General features: G+C 33.4%; 1 protein-coding gene and 1 long non-coding RNA gene across 2 annotated transcripts in view; one reads left to right on the top strand and one right to left on the bottom strand.

The window, feature by feature from the left end:
• Positions 1–2590: 2590 nt before the first annotated feature.
• LOC134240917 (uncharacterized) overlaps positions 2591–21827 on the bottom strand; it is a 228570-nt gene continuing 209333 nt past the window's right edge. The window contains exon 3 of the long non-coding RNA XR_009986540.1: positions 2591–2839. This is a non-coding gene — a long non-coding RNA (uncharacterized LOC134240917). The remainder of the gene's footprint in view (positions 2840–21827) is intronic.
• LOC134240927 (oxygen-dependent coproporphyrinogen-III oxidase-like) lies at positions 8415–20001 on the top strand. The gene is made up of 14 exons (XM_062723041.1): positions 8415–8454; positions 13268–13386; positions 14069–14138; positions 14429–14509; positions 14878–14928; positions 15084–15158; positions 15792–15910; positions 16012–16078; positions 16300–16425; positions 17227–17338; positions 17441–17520; positions 17753–17832; positions 18218–18347; positions 19201–20001. The coding sequence occupies exons 2-14, from the start codon at positions 13289–13291 to the stop codon at positions 19285–19287; spliced, it is 1176 nt and encodes a 391-aa protein (XP_062579025.1). The 5' UTR covers positions 8415–8454; positions 13268–13288; the 3' UTR covers positions 19288–20001.

Here is a 21827-nt window from a genome sequence, read left to right as displayed (position 1 = left end):
TACAAGAGTGGGGCGGTTAGTAATAATGATGTCCAGTATATTTTCATTGCGGATTGGTGAGTTAAAATTCAGTTCACTGTCAACGTCATGAATAGTGTCAATGAAGGCTGAGTTTACATTAGCTGGATTGCTATGGCCCATGGTTGTTGCTGAATGCCAATCAATGTCTGGTAAGATCAGATCCCTCCAAACCACATCACTGAACCATTGAACTTTTGGAGAAGAAACGGATTACACTGCATGCATAATGAATCCATACACAGCTGGTCACTGCTAAGTGGCCTATAGACTGATCCTATGGCCAGAGGTTTCTTTAAGCAATTGACCTGGAAAGCAGCCGCCATTATTTTCGCAATAGTCCCATGATCCCTTGCACTCCAATCAAGGTTGAAGTGCAAGAGATCACAGGCAAGACTATGCCATCCACGACTTAAGAAATGTGATTGGATAAAGGGTGCTAATTAATAAGTGTTCCACAAACAGATCCCATGAAAAAATAAATTATAAAAATTCTGTTCTGGGATAAGAGATTCGCAGTTGTTGTTGGCCATTCAGCCCCAATAGGATATGGAAGAAGGATGAAGATCGAATTGCTACTAGAGATATTCAGGGGACTGTCATATTCCAGTTGGGGTCTGACCTTCCACAACCTTTTAGTTTTGGGGGAACAGCTACATTGTAGAACTACTGCAAAATATGTAGGGCGGAAGAATCCTCAAAATCTGAGGTGGAGTTTGCCTTCTCATATATACTAGTATGTTGTGGTTCCAGATAAGATTGTCGTTGGTAGGTACATGTTCAGCCAGTACTTGTTGACTTTGTTGGTCATGTTCAAAACTTATATATGTATCTTCTTGTGAATGTTTTTTATGATGATTTTTGTTTTGATGATCTCACATTTGACAACCAGGGATAAATGCCAGTCACCTTTCCATTCAAGACTGATCAATGTTTTGAGTAGGTCCCGGTCGTTGTAGCACTGTTTTGTCTTCTGAACTACAAATCTTATGATATGAGGAAGCAGTCAGGACTCTGCAAAGAGGCAAGGCTTTGACAAACTTATGATGTCTTTAGCTGCAGAAAGAACTGTAGCTGGCGCTAGGTTTTATATTTTCGTCTATGGCCATATTTTTGTCTTTCATCATAACAGTACAGACACCGAAATGTGGGTATTTCATCCACCTCCCAACCCTTTAGTCGTCTCTAAAGACCAAAAATCTCCCTTTTTTTATTTTTCTGCCGACCGACTAAAATCAAAACGAGTGAGTTTATTGGACTGTAGAGACAAGTATGAAGGGTTAGGTGGTAGTAAATAAAATATATATCACAGATCAGTTATTCAAAGAGTTTGTCTAAAATTTTGGAGTGAAAGGTAATACTGACTGGCTAAATGCTTGAAAGTGTAGAAATTCTCCCCAACCGCGCGCAGAAAATTGCACTTTTTTTATATCGTATTAAAACTGTACTGTTATGGTTAAAGACTAAAATATAGAACCATTACTCTACAGTTCTGCGTACAACTTCACTTACACAAGTGCGTGATACTTCGAAAATACATAAAACAAGCAAATTCAAAGAATTGTGGTCCCCCGCTTTCGGTGTGTTTGTTGGTGAGATGTTATTTTTTATGACATATTGTGTCTAATATGAACATCCTATCATATGTCATTTCATAGAAATTATCATTGAAGGATGAAAACCCTTTTCCTGACCGTTAAAAAGTTACGGCCAAAGTTAATGTTTTTTAAAAGTAGGTCAACTCCAAGGTCAAGATCAAAGGGTCAAAGTTGTTGATGAAAGGTTTTCTCACAAGGATTACATATTTGAAGTATGAAAGCCCTAGCCCTTAAGGTTCAAAAGTTGTGGTCAAGGTTAAAGTTTTCACATAAGTACGTAAATCTTTAAGGTCAAGGTCAAAAGGTCAAAGTTGTTGATATCCAATAAAATGTCTTGCAACAAGAAATACATATGTGAAATATAAAAGTCCTAGTATCTACCCTTCAAAAGTTGTGACCAAAGTTAAAGTTTTTTTTAAAGTAGTTAAAACTCCAAGGTCAAGGTCAAAGGGTAAAAGTTGTTGGTATTCAACGAAAGATCTTCTCAAAAAGATTACATATGTGAAGTACGAAAGCCCTAGCCCTCACCGTTCAAAAGTTATGGTCAAGGTTAAAGTTTTTCATAAGTATATAAATCTCCAAGGTCAAGGTCAAAAGGTCAAGGTTGTTGGTATCCAATGAAATGTCTTGCAACAAGGAATACATATGTGAAATATAAAAGTCCTAGTATCTACTGTTTAAAAGTTGTGACCTAGGTTAAAGTTTTTAAAAAGTAGTTAAATCTCCAAGGTCAAGGTCAAAGGGTAAAAGTTCTTGGTATCCAATGAAAGGTCTTCTCACATGGATTACTTAAGTGAAGAACAAAAGCCTTAGTCCTCACCGTTCAAAACTTATGGTCAAGGTTAACCTTTTTTCATAAGTACGTTAATCTCCAAGGTCAAGGTCAAAAGGTCAAGGTTGTTGGTATCCAATGAAAGGTCTTGCCACAAGCAATATATATGTGAAATATGAAAGTCCTAGTACCTTCCATTTTTGTCCCCCGCTTTCGCGAAAGCGAGGGGACATTAAATCTCATTCGTCTGTCCGTCTGTCTGTCCGTCTGTCCGTCAGTCTGTCCGTCACAAAAACTTTAACCTTGCCCATAACTTTTGATTTAGTGGAGCTATGATTTTCATATTTCATATGTGTATTCCTTGTGATAAGACCTTTCTTTGGGTACCACCAAATTTGACCTTTTGACCTTGACCTTGGAGTTTGACCAACTTTTACTCAAAAATTCCAAACTTTTACTTTGGCCATAACTTTTGAATGGTAGGTACTAGGACTTTCATATTTCAAATATTTATTCTTTGGGACAAGACCTTTCATTGGATACCAACAACACTGACCTATTGACCTTGACCTTGAAAATTTACGTACTTATGAAAAAACTTTAACCTTGACCATAATTTTTGAACAGTAAGGGCTATGGCTTTTATACTTCAAATAAGTTATTCTTGTAAAAAGACCTTTCATTGGATACCAAGAACTTTGACCTTTTGACCTTGACCTTGGAGTTTTAACTACTTTTTAAGAATTATAACCTTGGTCACAACTTTTGAACAGTAGATACAAGGACTTTTATGTTTCACATATATATTCTTTGTGGCAAGACCTTTCATTGGATACCAACAATTTTGACCTTTTAACCTTGACCTTGGAAATTTACGTACTTCTGAAAAACTTTAACCTTGACCATAACTTTTAAACGGTAAGGGCTAGGGCTTTCGTACTTCACGTATGTAATCCCTAAGAGAAGGCCTTTCATTGCATACCAAGAACTTTGACCCTTTGACCTTGACCTTGGAGTTTAAACTTCTTTCTAAAAACTTTAACCTTGGTCACAACTTTTGAACGGTAGAAACTAGGACTATCATATTTTAAATATTTATATTCTTTGTGGCAAGACCTTACATATGATACCAATAACTTTGACCTTTTGACCTTGACCCTAAAAAATAATATTTCGACCACAAAGACACCGAAAGCGGGGGACCACAATTCTTTGAACTTGCTTGTAAAAGTTATGACCAAAGTAAAAGTTTGAAATTTCTGTGTAAAAGTGGGTCAAACTCCAAGGTCAAGGTCAAAAGGTTAAATTTGGTGTTACCCAAAGAAAGGTCTTGTCACAGGGAATACACATGTGAAATATGAAAGTCATAGCTCTACTAAATCAAAAGTTATGGGCAAGGTTAAAGTTTTTGTGACGGACAGACTGACAGACGGACAGGCGAATGAGATTTAATGTCCCCTCGCTTTCGCGAAAGCGGGGGACAAAAAAGTGCATTTATTTAGCATCACTTTGAATATGTCGTCAAGACCTTTCGCCGGGTCTAGATGATAAGAAAAAACTTAGATTTGCAGAAAAGATGTTGTATTTGTTAATATATTTGATAATAGTTCGATTAGCCTGAAAATTCCCGTCTTTAAAGGAAAGGGCAAGTCTTCAAATATACAGTCACCAAAAATTATATTCATACATGTAAAAACGACCATCATCGCACTGTCAAGATTTTTGTAATATTGTTCTTTTTGTGAATAGGAACGATATTAAAAAAGACCTTTAATACACTAATTGAAGATGATAAATGATCTAGTGTGGAAGGGCTAAATTAATGTCCCTCTTCCTCTGCTTGAAAAACTTGAACAGAGTAGTACAAATAGTCCCTGACATATAAATCATACACAAAATTTTGAATTATTTTGAGGAGATATTATGTGATTGTCGGAAGATACCCGTTAAACTTACAAAGTACGTCTTACATGTTCATTAGCAATTTTAAGAAAAAGTATTAATATAATTGTAAAAAGAACCCTCCCTAAAAAATAGAAAAAAAAGAAACAAAAGATATTTTCATTAGCACCCGGATCCTATTAATTTTTTTTTAATTTCAGACACGAAAATTCAATAGCAAATTACTTGAATTCATTGACTTTACCACTGTTAATTTTGCTAAGTTTTAGAAATTGTTCCTTTACCACTGTTTCCGGAATATGGAATATTCAATTCTATTCATTTATTAACAGCATTGGCGGATCCAGAAAGGGGGGGGGGGGTCCGGGGGTTGGAACCCCCCCTTTATTTTTTGGAGAGTGAGAGGGATAAAACGTTTTCCGAGATTATATACATTTGTATTTGTACGTCCCACTTATTTATTGAATACAGAGATTCTCACACATTAAGTTTCCTCCAATCACCTTCTCTATTATACTTTTTTATGAGAGAATGGTAGAAAATATTCTACTTATTTTTATATATTTAGATCTTGTATGTAGCATGCGAAGTTTAATATGATATTGGATTCCCGCGATCTTTGGCTGTGTTGGCTATACTTGTACCGTTTTTTATCATATCTAGATCTATTGAAGGAACTAACATGTAACTCTGTTTTAAAGCCCACCCGCATCCCACCCCAAACGCCATAAAACAGAGATAGTATTTAGCACAACCTTAGATATTTCCATACAAGTCTGTGAATCTTTCCTTGAGAGTATGTATTGGGGGGGGGGGGGGGGGGGGAAAATCCCTGGACCCCCCCCCCCTTTAAAAAATTGCTGGATCCGCTCCTGTTAACAGCACCATCACACATTGGCATATAGTCATGAATACAACTTTTTTTTTGATAATTAACATACATAAAATAAAATATCCAAGCATAAGCTTGTAAGCATGTTACCACTGTCGTGATCCCGTGCCGGATTGGACAAAACAAGATGGCGGAGGGAACAAATCGAAAAAGGTAGGTACCTGAGATTTCGGTAAATATCCCCCGTTAACCGTCAGATATGCTTGATTCGAAAATACTGTCGAATTCCTTGTAAAATGTTTATTAGTGTGTTTAATTGCTACTTTTCCTATCGTCTCTTAAACTTGAACATTTAACGACTGAAGACTGCAGAATTTCTCCGATTGAGTTTGAAGCGGCATGGAGTTGTTTTTTTCTTCGATTTTGACAGTTTAATGCATCCAGCAGCAGGAGTGTGGCTAACAAATGATACTTTGGAGTAATTCTTACCCGTTGTTATATGTTTATTTGTTATAACCCATTTTATTACAAAAATATTTCGATTTAAAAATGTTGACACGTGCTGGATTGGAATCGGTTAATATTAATGGAAATTGTGCCGGATTAGACTGCATTTTTGGTGCCGGATTGGATGTTGTTCATGATAGTCAATTATGTAATAACTTTTTTCTCTTTTATTTTTTAAGCTATGGATGCATAGTTCAATGAAATACCAGGAGGAATTTAATAAAGCTTATCTAAGCATCTGCACTCAGGATTTTGTAGAGATGACACTTCATAAGCACATATAAGAATTGACCATGAAGCAGCAGAGAGGTATCGATGCATTATCCACGGCAGCTGCTACAGGTGGAAGTTCAACCTACGACGGTACATGTACATCAAAAACAGGCATAGAGAAATTCAGAAAGTCCGAAGAACAGACACTGACCAAAATATTTTTAGGATCTTAGATAGGTATATCTGTGATTATTTCAAATTCAAAACAATTGTACTGATTTCTCTCATTCATATTGATTTTTTATATTATTTTTCTTTCGCGCATTTTACTTTTTTGTTTGTTATCGTTAGACACAAAAAATGTTCATGACTGTTATTTTATTAAATTTTAACAAAAAATGTCAGAAATTTTCTTCGTCTTTTTTGAATATCTCTTCCCCGTAGTAAATAAAGGAATGCCTTTGTAACCATCGACACTTTTTTCTAGCAAGTAACTATTTTACTAAAATTTATTGTAAACAATTTTACGATAAGTTCATTTAATTTGCCATACAACAGAAGAAACATTTTGATTTTGTCTTCTGAAATACAACCAAATCTGAAATTCTAGTATTCTACTCGATCATGTTCATGGTTTTGTACAGTACATCCACGAAGCATCGTTTTTGAAAGGGGGGAGCCTTAGAAATTTCAATTTCAAAGCCAACTTCTTTCAGTAACAATTTTTTATACAACATTTACCTTATATCACAAAAAGTTGGGGGCCATCCAGCCCTTCAATGAACATTTACTATAGCATAAGTAATGTTGTTTCAGACTTATTAATTTCAACTTAATTTTAATTCATCAAAAATTAAATTAATTACATTACTTAAAATGTAATAATTTACACATTAACAACGAAACATTTGAAGTTAAATTACATCGATATCGGGATCAAGTGTTAAACTGCAATCTGAAATCAAAAATTAAAATAGGCCTAACTTCGAAAATAAAGAACACATACACATTTTATTTAAATGATATGTTTATTATGTTAAACTAATTTAGAAAAACATACAGAAAGCAGTTTATTTGCATTAAATTATAAAATTTTACTAGCGTACCCTAAAGCACTCTTTTGTACTAGCGTACGTAAGTACTCTGTTAAGTAGGATCGAATTTCGCCAATGGCAAACTCTCGGGCCTTTCCTACTAGCAGTCTAAAAATTACCTCGAATGTACATGTACTACATAGACGCCATGACAACCCCCCTTTTCACAAACTTTGAAATAAATGTTGGAAGACCTCTTATCTGTGGAGTATGAAGTTTAACTTTATTGACTGCAATGATATTACCAAAAATATACAAGAGAAGGGACTTCTAAACAATTCAATCCTATATTCAAATAAACAGAAAATGTACATGTATAAATTTTTAACACCCGTTGATGATGATACATTTGAGGCTGTTTTTCTGACCTCTGATGGAAAGGCCCTACTAAGTAACATGATGCAATTTCGGATTTCGCCTCATGTGCATGATGAAATTCTCGTATGCTTAAGGGTTTTGCGGACGATTCCTCTTGCTTACTAACGGTTCCTCCTTTCCTTTTTTTTTGGCCCCACGAGCTCTTTGGGGTTTACCAAAACAGTGGTCTCTGTAAAAGAAATATGGGTACAATAAAATTTGACATAAAAAGAAACAGGAAAAAAAAATATTTTTAATCGAGGGGGGGGGGGGGTTGACCATAACTGATAACAATCTTACTTCGGTAAGATAAGCTATATTATTCAAATTCCTCCTTCTCGTATATTTCATTAAACGATGCATCCATATCTTAAAAAATTAAAGATAAAAAAAGTTATTACATAAATGACCATAATGAACATCATCCAATCCGGCACCAAAAATGCAGTCTAATCCGGCACAATTTCCATTAAAATTAACCGATTCCAATCCAGCACGTGTCAACATTTTTAAATCGAAATATTTTTGTAATAAAATGGGTTATAACAAATAAACATATAACAACGGGTAAGAATTACTCCAAAGTATCATTTGTTAGCCACACTCCTGCTGCTGGATGCATTAAACTGTCAAAATCGAAGAAAAAAACAACTCCATGCCGCTTCAAACTCAATCGGAGAAATTCTGCAGTCTTCAATCGTTAAATGTTCAAGTTTAAGAGACGATAGGAAAAGTAGCAATTAAACACACTAATAAGCATTTTACTAAGAATTCGACAGTATCTTCGAATCAAGCATATCTGACGGTTAACGGGGGATATTTACAGAAATCTCGGGTACCTACCTTTTTCGATTTGTTCCCGCCGCCATCTTGTTTTGTCCAATCCGGCACGGGATCACGACAGTGGTTACATACTCTTCTATACTCTACGTACTATACTCCAATAAATACTATTTGATTTTTTATCTCTACTGTTAAGGACGGTTTCAGTTTAAAACTCAACTTAAATTTGCCAAGTTCTAGTGTCTTTAACAATTCATCAGGAGGGATGTGGATACACCTGAAATCGTCAGGTGCTCCTTTCTTCGTTTTGGTAGAATAAATCTTAAAAACAAATGTAAACAAATATGGCAGCCCCCTGTGTGTGAGGATTGACAATTTGTAAGTTTAACATATGGAGCGTTCCACGTTTATTTTTCAGACAATAAAACACTTCCTTCAATAAAATTTCAGTTATAAACATTTTAATCTGAAAATTTACGAAGGATCTCAGCGTGTCATTAAAAATTAATATAAACGTGATGATGTGTCAATCACGTATTCATGCCAAACATGTGCTCCTACTTTGAAGTTAGTCAGAAATTTTTAGTTCTAAGGAGAAATCTTTCAAAATGTCTATGTTTGTATTATTTTTAGAAAGAATAAGAGGTTACCAAGTAAAATTTACATGCACAGCCGTATCAAAGATAAAAATAAAGGAACCCCAGACCAACAATAAAAATTTGTTTGATGTACTCTGACCGACCCATCGAAATTGCCCCTACTACTGCCTATACCCAATCATTTTTTTTTTTCAGCACTTTAAGATTTTCATTTTTTAAATTTAGTCTCTATAGAATAGCATAATTTTTCTAGGAAATATGCCTTTTGATTAAAAATTTTATGGTATAATAAATATGAAATCTGCTGAGCTATCCAGTGTGTAATGCAAATTATCAATAAATTCTGAGTCTGTGATTTTCATGAGAGTTATCATTTTGTACAATATTGTAAAGCCAAAAAAAAAAAAAATAATAAATAAATACCTATTGCTACCCAACTCAGAAATGTGGGTAATGGAGTTAACGTCAAAAATATATTTTAATGATGACCCCAGCATATTTTTACCCGGAAAACTTCCCATGAACCTCAGCATTCTTTCTTCTATTAGTATTATAAACATGTACCAGTAAATTTTGATATCTGGGTATTAAAAATACTGAAATTTAAAAAAATTTTAAGGCACTCTCAGTGAGGACTCTAATAGAGGTGTTCTTGGTATAGAACAGAACAGAACAAAACATTTTATTTCTAATTTAGAGCCCATAACAGACAAGTATGAGATTATTACAATAATTAGGAAATATAGGTATAAGACACACCAATGTTAAGGGTTTGAAGTTAATCTATAGAAAGTTAAATTGAAATCCCTAGATTTGCAAAAGAAAATAATGAAGTAACTTGGACCTGTGAAATTACTTTGCTATATCTATTATTCATTATATCCAAATAAGAAATTCTTAAAATCAGTTATAATTGGGGATCAGAAAACTTTGCTTAGATATATCCATGAATTCGCAATATCCATTTTTGTGCAAAACAACTTTTAATTACTGTAGTACTATACTGTCTTTTAGTATGATTTTTTTTTTTAATTTTATGTAATTTTTGAGTTGCTGATGTTTATTTTTCGGAAGAGAATGTATTTGAAATTTACTAATATATACATGTATATTATATATATATATATTAATATAAGCATATACATAATTATATGTACTTCAGTTAATATGATGACTCATTTGGATTCATATATTATGCAATCATTTTATGTAATGTACTGTCTAAGTGTTTTCTGCTTGAATTTCTACCATATATGGTGAAAAACACCAGAGAAAAGGCAATAGGAATGATAAAGTAGAAACGGCATTTATCCATAATGCCTTTAATTTAATTTAATACCTAACTATTGTTGATTTTACATGTTTGAAATTTAAGAACTATCAATGTTTGCTTAACTAAATCAATTTGGCATTATTAGCATGATTAGTACAGAAATTAGTATTGCCATAATCATGATAATAAAATGATAAATATGTGACACGATTGAAACAATGTAGGAATTAAGTAACAATAGACAATATGTAAAAATAACAGGAAAAGAGATAACATGATATGGCTGCTAATGAAAAAAACACTTTTTAATGAAAAAAATACCATTAAGCTTTTCAACATTGTGCAAATTATAAAATTTTTGCAATTTATTAAATAGTTGACTTTCTGAACCACTAAGTCGCCCGCATGGCACAGTGCTTAGAGCGCCTGCTATACAGAGTCCTTAAATAAGGAGGTTCAAATCCTACTGTTGGACGTGGAGACCAGTCCATTCAGATGAGACCATATAAAACCAAGGTCCTGTGTCGCAGTAGGTGCACTGCTGGCACGAAAAAGATCCCTCACTGCTCAATGGCCCTGAGTGCCGAGTATAGGACAAAATTTATAGCTCTCCACAGACAAGTGGTGGCATGTGCATATGAGTGAAAGATTCCTGAGAGGGACGTTACACAATATACAATCAATCTCAACCTCTAAATGTTAAACCGTTGCTTCTTGAATGCAAGAACTATATCAATAAGCGGTTGAGAATGTGAACTAGTTTTTGCAATACTTTATGATATTAAGCAATGCTTAATGATATTTCTATCATTATATTAAGTAGTGTTTTATCATTAGCTACAAGGCACTTTTCCTGCTGAGCTATCCAGGCCAGTATATCAGTCCAAACCATCACAATTCTAAACAGACTAGTCTATTTAATATTACTTTCTGTAGTATATTGTAAAATAGAAGGGTGAACACAAGTAAATTAATAAAATTTTTCTCAAAATACTGTTTTTTTAGGGTTGTCAGCTGAGTACACCTGCATCCGTAATAAGAGTGACAAACTTACTCATGCAGACCAGATAATTTGTGATGTCTCCCCTCTAAAGAGTCCATAACATATTTTAATAGCCTTAAGAATCTCACTTTAATATAGGATTATATATATTATATATATAGAGCCTACATATCAGACAAACCTCTTTTGTTCCTATGTTACCCACTGCTCTGATTCTATACTACAAATTTATGTCAATATATAGACAACTATTGATATAATTACTGTAAATGTATTTTTTTCCATGAGGTCATAATTCTGCAGAATCACAATTTCTGTTTAATTTGCATGTAGACTATCATTATTTGCCTTACATTTATATTAAGAACGCTTGGACAAATTTCGTCAGAAAATGTGTGACCACGTACATAGCGAAAATTAATAGCATGGTATCACGTGGAAAAAAAGTACTTCTACAGTATTAACTGATTGGGCACAGTCTAGCTTTTGACATTTAATTTTTTTTATCTAAAGGGAGACAACACAGTTGTTGCATGTCCACTTGCTTGCACTATTTCATTGTCATCTTGAGCGAAGCAACACAGCTCCCACCCTGTACATGAATGAGGTATCATAAATTGTCTCCCTGATATCTGAAGGGAAACAAGAAATGTGTCACCCTGTACTTTAATAAGATATCAAAAATTGTCTCCCTGATATCTAAAGGGAAACAAGACATGTGTCACCCTGTACATGAATGAGATATCACAAATTGTCTCCCTGATATCTGAAGGGAAACAAGACATGTGTCACCCTGTACATGAGATATCAAAGATTGTCTTCCTGCCATCTGAAGGGAAACAAGGCATGTGTCACCCTGTACATGAGATATCACAGATTGTCTTCCTGCCATCTGAAGGGAAACAAGGCATGTGTCACCCTGTACATGAATGAGATATCACAAATTGTCTCCCTGACATCTGAAGGAAAACAAGACATTTGTCACCCTGTACATGAATAAGATATCAAATATTGTCTCCCTGACATCTGAAGAGCCGCCTGTACATGAATAAGATATCACAAATTGTCTCCCCTGCATATGACATGCAAGGGAGCCAATCAGAATATATTCTAAGGGATAATCATAACTTTATATTTATAAAAGTACAAACATAAGACTCGCTCACTCACTCAGTCGTCCTTAGACGACCAAAAGACAAAACATAAGTATATTACTGAAATTCAAATACCAAATAATTAGTAGGTACTTGTACTTTCAATATGAAAACACTATGTCCATTTGATGGGAGAATGATCACTTAATGGCCATAGTGCAAAAGTACCCAATGATTTATGTTTACTGGTAAATGTACCTGTTTAGTACTGTCTAACTGGTTTTTCCAGAAATAACTAAAATAACTGACATTTAAAGGTTTTATTTTTAAAAAAGGACATTAGAAGTACTTCAAGGTTCAACTGCTGTGGCAGGGAAGTATAAAGTCAGTGGATCAACTGTTGTCGAAAAGTTGTTGGTTTTTTTTTTTTAGATATTATAAGGGGTCCCTGAAAAGACTTATATTTAATATGTTGTACTTAAATGTATTTGAGTGGTCCTTGTTTTAATCCTGCATGGTCTCATCTTTCCCATTTTCTCTGTGTCTGAGATAGAAATTAAGTTATCCTGATTGTGCTTGATATGATCTTTCTTTTTTTTATTTAATTTTTATTATCAACTTAGAAATTTCAGACAAAACTTCCAATTTTTCTTTAGTGAGATTTCATAGCAGTGAAAATTTTAGGAGGAAGGATAAAATAAAAATAAGATATGGATGGACTGGGAATTGAACCTGGGACCCTCGCATCACTAACTTTGACTCAGGTACTCAAACCAGAGCTACCCTGGCTGTTCCATAGCCCATACCCTTACATTCATTCTTCCACAAAATGTCTAAGCCCTATAAGACACAACCTTAATTTTCTTATTGCCCCCCGGCAGGATTTTCACCTGCAAGTCCAGGGGTGGTCAATGGCACCAAATCTGTAACAGGAAAGGAAAGGAGAAAATGTATGGCTGGACTGGGGATCAAACCAGAATTCCTTGCATCACTAGTCAAGTGTACTTCATGTACTAACTGAGCTATTCAAGTCCATGGCCTCAACCATTACATATGTTAAATGAAAATAAAATGTTCTGATCCCTATGTATGTCTCGCAGAGGAGTTATTTCCCTTAGAGTGTTCACTCCATAGATAATTGTATTTTTGATATGTCATGTATTTGAAGTTAATAAAAATATGATTCTTTGTATTTTCATCTGGTGAATTATTTCTTTTGCAGAATGACGCAGAATAAACAAAAATGAAACTCCTTCGTACAGCTTTGACAAGAGTGAGAACAGCCTACAGCTGCAGTACAAAGTCCATATTGAAGCAGAGCCATAGAAAATTGTTCATCTGGTAATATCACACAAATACACACATACCCTCAAAGACAAACACGTATAGAACACACACTGGCAGACAAACAGAAAGAAAGAGACCTCTGATTTAGAAAAAAAAATTTCGTTCAGACTTAAAAGTGTTATTCATTGCAATATCTTCCTCGATGGTTGTTACTTTAAACACATTTACATGACAACAGTTTTGGTCCAGCCAGCCCTGTACTGTGGTCTTGGAATATCATGTTTTCAATCCTAATGTCTGACAGTAAAGGGGAATAAATCTTACCACTAAGCATTAATTTTGCTCTTTATACTTAGCAACCACCATTACTGTTGAAAGGTATACAAGTAAATAAAACGAGGAAATGTGAACAAAAAATGCCTTAAATCAAAGTTTTTTTTTTCAGTGAGTGAATCTGTAACCCTCTGTTATGTTTTATTTCCTTCAGAGAGCTAGATGCACAGTTCTGAGCTAGTAATTATAATACTATGAGATCAGAGGCCTGTTCAACAGAGTGAACATTCGCAAGCACTTACGAGCGCTCACCAAAATTCCTTATACATGTACCACCAACAGAAATGTTCACGAGCATTTGCTCTTGTTTAAAATCACAAATAGCATAAAGAGATTAAATCCTCCAGTAGATAAAAAATTTGTTTTAATTAATTTTCATTTTGTATTAATTTGCCTGTTACAGGTCATGTGGGGCTGTGTCAGTTGGAGTTGCTGGAGTGTCAATCATATGTTACCATAGCAACAGCAATACAGTGAGTTCAAGGTTTCTGAAGCTGATTTCTTAGATTAACCAAGTTGGATAACAGATTTGATTGTTACTAAATGTACATGTGTACAATACTAATTAAACCAATATTTGATATAATTTGCTTCCTCAGATCTTTGCTTCAGACTTGATAAAAATTCATCATTTATAAACAATATCTTCTATGAAAATGCTTCACTGCATGTGTATTATTTGAATTGTCCAGAGATAAAGTGTTGAACAAGAGACAGATATGTAGATTTAGAAAATTACATTGAAAATGAAAATTAATTTCAGGTACTTGCAAACAGTGGAAGGAAACTTGATTTATCAAAATGGATGGCTGAACCAATTACAGACAAGACACTTCTAGAAGAGGTATGTTTTTTAAGACTGCATGGTCTAGGCCAATACACTTCATGCCAGAAATTTTTGTAAATGTTTTAAATATATCTTTTAATTGATTTTATTTACCTGCTTTTATATCTATTAATTAAATCAAATTCTACAATGCAGAAGGTAGACCATAAAATGACATTCAAAGTATGTTACACAATATGTGTGTAGATTTATTAGTTGCACAAAAAGGACTATATACTTGTTCCATCCTAGAAGAATATGGGGATATTTTAGAATTTATACCTCAGCAAGACAACAGCTTTTCTTTGATAAAACTGTTATAACATTTAATGATTTTGTATATAAAGTACCATCAGATTTTAAAAGATTTTTGTTTCTCATTTCAGAGGAGTTCAGAAATGAAATATAAAATGGAAGCCATGGTGATGAGAATTCAGGTATTTTTGATAAAGAAAAATTCCAGACCTGTTTCCTTGTTAAAAAAAAAAAACCTTAGTTCTTTTTCATCTCTATGTTAATTGAATACACATGTATATTCTTCGTGTACTTCTGAGTTGCATTTTACTTTTTTAAATCAAATTTGTTTATTTAGTCAGAAGTTTGCAGAAAACTGGAAGAGATTGATGGCAACCAGAAATTTTTTGTTGACAGATGGACAAGAGCAGAGGTAATGGACGAACTGATTGTTAATGCTTACCTTAGTAAAAATGAAACTTTGGGGTCAGGGATTTCAATGTCTTAAAAGGTCAGAAATTCTATGACAATTTCACTGAAATGTAAATTATTTAACATATATTATCAAGGAGTTGTGAAATTTGGGAAAAAAAGTAAAGGAGAGGGGTAATAATGAAGGTGCAACCAAGTAGTAATCCAGAATCTTTTCATTGAATTTAATTAAAAGATTAAGTCAAATAAGCCCCACATATTAAATATTATGAGAGAAGAATTCAATTGAATTTAACATCCTGAAAGTTCAAATGAGGATGAATATGACTAGGGAGTTCTTTATGAATATGAATGAATTTTCCTGAAAATAATAAATTACAATATGTATAAAACATACTGTGAAAAAACTAATTTATTTTCATGGGAGGTTAATTTTTTGTTGTTTTCAAGGTATGAAGATTGAGACCCACAAATTGATGTCTACCACAAAATTTAAAATTTCATATGCATTACCACTAAACATTCTCCAGCCGTGAAAATCAAATCCCCACAAACTAATATTTTCTCCACAAATCTTGAAAAATTGACCCTACGAAAATATGTGATTTTACAGTGATTTGTTATATTTGTTTAGGGAGGGGGTGGAATCACTTGTGTTATGAAGGATGGCCTCGTTTTTGAGAAGGCAGGAGTCAACATCTCTGTGGTGCATGGAAACCTACCCCCTCCAGCCGTCGCTCAAATGAAAGCCAGGTTAGTTTCCTTCTGTTTATTTAGTATAACTGTATTGTTGTAAGTTCTAGTTGTTGATTAGTTGAATCTTTGAAACAAGTATTTCTGTTGTTCTGTTGTAGAGGCAGAGCTTTAGAGGGCAAGACATTACCCTTCTTTGCCACCGGAGTCAGCTGTGTCATACACCCTGTAAGTTTCATATGTTTTATACCACAGAAAGTTTACACCCTGTACTTTTTACAACTGTAACAGCTACTTTACTTCTTGACTTCTTGTAATAATAAATATGCACCAAACTTCATTGATATATACACAGAGCATAAACAGAGTAAAGAAATGCATGCACGCATGCTCTATGTATTTTTGCATTAAACTTGAAAATTTGAGATATGTGTACTTCTGAATTCCAGAGAAATCCCTATGTGCCTGCGATCCACTTTAATTATCGGTACTTTGAGGTGGTGGATGAGAAAGGAAAAGTCCACTGGTGGTTTGGGGGAGGAACAGATCTAACACCAAATTATCTCTTTGAAAAGGTTTGTTATATTACACTCAAAATGCTTTCATGGAACATCCTCAGTATTTTTATGTATAAGTTCATAAGAGTATTCTGTTTGTAAAATATCAATTTGGGTCCAGTTTACAAAGTAAGAGGTCAAGATTTGGATCGAAAAGCTGTCAACTGTAGTAATATCATTGAAAATTAATTACTGTATAAGTGGAAATTTTAGTGAGATGCAAATTTAGCAATTTCTCCTTAAAAACTGGTATTTTATTTTTAGCGATATTCAATTTTAGCGATTTGAAAAGGGTCACTGAAGAAGCTTTTGCAAATAACAGGCAAATAATTTTTAGCAATATTCAATTTTAGCGATCTCAGCATCCTCGCTAATGCCAAAATTAAATACTCGCTAAAATTTCCACTTATACGGTATTCTATATAGTTAGATATTGCTTGAATAAAATTATCTTTCATAATGGAATACTTATAAAGAAGAAAGTTATTGCACAATTACATTTAGGTCTTAATTGTCTTTTCCTTCACAAAGGAAACCCTGATAAAGATCTGCTCTGCTAGATTCTTACTCTTAATGTATATATAACAGCTTACTTTTTGAATGCTAGTATTGTTAATAATAATACATGTATCTATAATTTGTATTCTGGTCATTTTTGTGACTTTCTGCAATAAGACGGCTATATGAAATATGAAAGTTAATTTAAATTATCAGGGAAACGTAATGCACAGTTAAAACAATTTTTAAGTAGGAAAATATGTTTTATTAGAAATATTGTTACTGAGGAATTTAATTGCAATGTATTTTATTTGTCTTCAGGATGCTGTACATTTTCATAAAACACTAAAAGACGCTTGTGACAAACACAATAAAACATTTTATCCTAAGTTTAAGAAGTGGTGTGATGAATATTTCTATCTTCCTCATAGAGGTAAATATTTTCTTTCCACATGTCTAAAGTAATCTGGCTTTGACAATATTACACTGATACCATTCTGTTTTGTGAATTGAATTTTTAATGTTTATATTGTAGGTGAAACGCGAGGAATAGGGGGAATTTTCTTTGATGATTTAGACAATGAACCTCAAAGTGATATGTATGAATTTGTACAGGTACATTATGTGATTGTCATTACATTAATAAGAATGAAAATAAAGAAAAAAATTGCTTTTAGATGGGTGTTTCAATAAATAATTTTCTGATGCACTAAATAAGGAATCAAATGCATAAACAGTCAAATTCCTTTTTACAAGTATGCAAAACTTAGTGTTCATTTTATAAAGAAAAAGGAGTTTCCAGAATTTAAAACAATATTTATAAACAGAATTACCTCTCTTGTTACAGACGTGTGCTGATGCCGTTTTACCATCATACATTCCTATTGTAGAAAAACACAAAAATGATGGCTACTCTCATCGAGAAAGGTATAACATTGAGAATCTTCACATTAACCTATTTCAACCACCACATTTCTCTTTGCCAAGCAGTTTCTTTCCTTCATGAAAACATCTGTCTTCTTTAATCCTATCTTCTTCCAATTAAAAAGCCCCTTTTTGATTACATTACAGTATTAATATTTAATCGTTGAAACACCTCTTTTAAAAAATAATGGTGGAACATATGGTTTTTTAGAAAAAGTGTAATTATATGTTTGGACAGGAATTTTAACTTAAATATACTGTATGTTTACGATGTCTGTGTATATATGCGTTTACTTTCAGACATCACATTCAGCAAAATGGAATATTAGTTTATTAATTTATTATCAACAAAGAATAAACAGTACATTAGCTTTTCTTTCATTTGTAGAAGATGGCAGCTTTTAAGGAGAGGTCGATATGTTGAATTTAACCTGATCTATGACAGAGGGACAAAGTTTGGTCTGCAGACTCCAGGGGCTAGATATGAGAGTATTCTAATGTCCCTACCCAACACAGCAGTAAGTGTGATGAGGCGAAAATAGTTTATCAAATGCTGGAACCTTGTGGCATTTTATTCAAAATTATTATGTTTCTCTCAAGGAGGGATCAGTTCTGGAGTGGCTACAGGTCAATCTATTGATTGTCTTTTGATTTGGGGGGACTCCAAACTTTTTAAGAAACTTCATGTAAATCTTCAGCAACAAGCATTATACTTAAATGAAAAGATACAGGTAGTTTCAAGGTGTGCAAGTTATAACATAGGAACCTCGGGGTTAAGCATTCCCTATTGACAGGTCATACACAATGTGAACTCGGACCAGGTAGATGGAATTTTCCGTAGTCAAATTCAGTATAAAAACAAAGGCCTAACATAAAACAAAAGAGCCCAAATGCAAATACAACCCAATGATAGGTTATACTTGCCAAAAAGGTCATTTTAGCCACTCTAGATTTTGCAAAATGATGACTTTAAATAAGTGTTTTGAAACCCTGTAGCATTAACTTATAAGTGAGTAGCATACTCAGCTTTAAAAATCAAGTGTACTCAGAGAAAGCTCTTGAATAGCGAATAAGTTGGTAAACACAAACACCATAAGCAGGTAATAGCAGAGCTGTAAGACGACACCTGCCTCCACCTCTTGTGTATTCAGTGACCCATGTTTTCGCTTTGTTTTGACTAATACTGTAAATTACCGAAAGAAAGAAAATTGATACATTAAGATAGAAAATAAACAAACGTAAGTAAAATGAGAAATAAGAAACAATAAAGCAAAATAGACCCATTGTTGTGATTGTACATGTACAGATTTGTGTGATCAGTTTTTATCTCCATATTAATTTGTTATTTATGGGTTATTACTTGTTTTGTAGAACTGGGAATATAGACATGAACCCGCTCCTAATTCCACTGAGGAGAAGATGATCAAAGTACTAAAACAGCCCAGAGACTGGGTGTGATACATAAACATCTAGTTTGAAAAGCCAAATATTTCTGTCTTGGTGCTAATAGATACAATATATAGATTCATGAATTAATGATAAATGTCAATGTGGTATATTGATCAATTCTAATTTCATTTTTTATCTATTTTTCACAATTTTTTAAAATGGGCATATTGTGTGACCAGTTGTCATTTTAACCTGCTTGTATGATCCTTTCAAAATCCCTTTTTTAAGTTAAAACATTTTACACTTTTCTATGGGTCTATGTTTAAAACACTTAGCAGTACAAATACAAAAGCCCGCCTTTTGATGGATGCTCTCCTGGCATATATAAGCCTGTTAATAGTAAAAATTTGTTGTTTTTTTTAGTTGGTAGCTCATACTTTACCAGAGGTTCTTGGTCTCTCAACAGATTTCTTATTATTGACATTACACATGAGTGCTTTACTGAAAGATTACTAAAATATTACATGTCAGTGTATACCAGCACTATACCCATCGTAACATTTAACCTGAAGGTTCATATTCAATTTCTAACTTTTTAAGGTTTATGAAAATAGCAACGTGATTTTTCATTTACTAAAATGCTTTTGTTACCAAAATGCTCATCATATAAATGTATATCTTTTTATCTGAGTCTTAAAATATCCTTTAATGGGAAACAAACTGGCCCTACAAGACTTTTTTTTCCAGCATATGATGCATCACTATCATGACTGACCATAATAATATTTATACCCCCCGCTTGAAAAGCGGGAGGGTATATAGTAATCGTTAATTCCGTCTGTCCGTCCGTCCGTCTGTCTGTACGTCCGTCCGTCCGTCTGTCCTTCCGTCTGTTACGCTTTGGGGTACCCATCTCTTATCCGCAACTCCTCTCATACCACTGAATGAAATTTGATGAAACTTTCACAGAATCTTTATTACATATTGCCATTGTGCACCTCCTATTTTACTTTTTGATCCGACACATATTTTGGGTTTCCCGGCCATAGGAAAACATGGACTTTTTCACCAGTTATAACCATATGGGAGGCGGGGGGTATCATTTAGTGAGCTCATCGCTCACAGTACCTCTAGTTAGTTTATTTTTTTATACACAATGCATTTGAATGAAATTGAACTTGTTTAAATCTTTAAATCTTTATTCCAAGAATGTGAAAAGTGTTTATTTTTTAAATATTTTTTTTTCTTCATTTCTCTACAGTGCCTTATCTATGGTTAATTGACATTTTTTTTCTTTGTCTGAATATAAAAGCGTAAAACATTTTGTTTTGATCTTATTGACATTATTATTATTATTATATAACATGATTGTTTATGATTTCTTTAAAAAAGAATGTGTTGATTGTACAAAGTTTATTAAATGTTTAAAAAATATATATTCATTTATCTTGATCCTCTTTAGCCAAGCAAAACAGATAATTATAGCTGTGTACTGTCTGTAACATGTTTCAAAATACATTTATCTTGATATGTTTTAAAAATGAATAATTTAATTTTGTTTATATTCTCGCCTCTCATTGGTTGATTTCCAAAAAAGAACGCAAAACATTTTGTATAATCTGGTTTGGTATGGGGACACACCCCCTTGACGACCAGCTTAATCATGTTATCCATGCAATCCCCTCATTTCCAGTCCTCAGAATCCATGGAAAATTCAGGATTTAATAACTGTATCTTTAACTTCAAACAATTACTCGATCTTACCTCATGTGAACACACATCATGGCTGCTAGATCTATGTATCAGTTATTACCTCCCCTCGCTTCACATCACTTCCGTTACTACGGTTGTATTATTGCGCGGTAAATTTGAACTCGTAAAAAGCAACATAATTTTACATCCAAAGTTGTTTAATTATTTCAAAATTAAATCATAAGGAATGACTCTAATTCTTGGCCAAATTATCGAGTATAATCTGGTTTGGGTCAGTTTACGCTTTTTTATAATCCGCTTCGCGGATTATAAAGCGTAAACTGACCCAAACCATATTATACTTGATAATTTGGCCAAGATTTAGAGTCATTCCTTAAATAAATAAATCGTTTTGTAGATTTAATGTTTATTTTAAAAGAAAATATTTGTGCCAAAATATGACCCAGTGGTAGATTATACAAATGTTTTTGATAAAATAAGTCATTTTAACGACTATAACTTTATGTAGTGCTGATTTTAAACAAAGTTGTTAAAATTCCTGTAGCATTAACTTATCTGTCAGTAGTATATGTAGCTGTAATAATTGATTCTACTCAAAGAATTTCTCTTGAGTATTAAATAAGTTGGGAGATGTAAATACCTAATATGCAGGTGATAAAAGGATATTGCTATAGTACAATGTCATGAATAAGAAATGTTGCCTATGGAAATGCCGAAGTCATTGCATTTATCATAAAATTTAGTTGTTCATTGGCTCTATTAATCTAGTAAACATCCTAATATGAAACAAATAAAGCAGATCCTCTGGTGTTTTTTTACTGGGATATATAGTTGGCATATAAATGGAAGTAACTGGAAGTAACCATTGATTATTGATAATATGTTGTCGATTTTTT

Source organism: Saccostrea cucullata, unplaced genomic scaffold, assembly GCF_032062105.1.
Source record: "Saccostrea cucullata isolate Sc308-1 unplaced genomic scaffold, CSIRO_AGI_Scuc_v1 ctg753, whole genome shotgun sequence".
Classification (NCBI taxonomy): Eukaryota; Metazoa; Mollusca; class Bivalvia; order Ostreida; family Ostreidae; genus Saccostrea; species Saccostrea cuccullata.
Note: the sequence above shows the minus strand (reverse complement) of the source record. Positions and strands in the feature narration are given on the sequence as shown.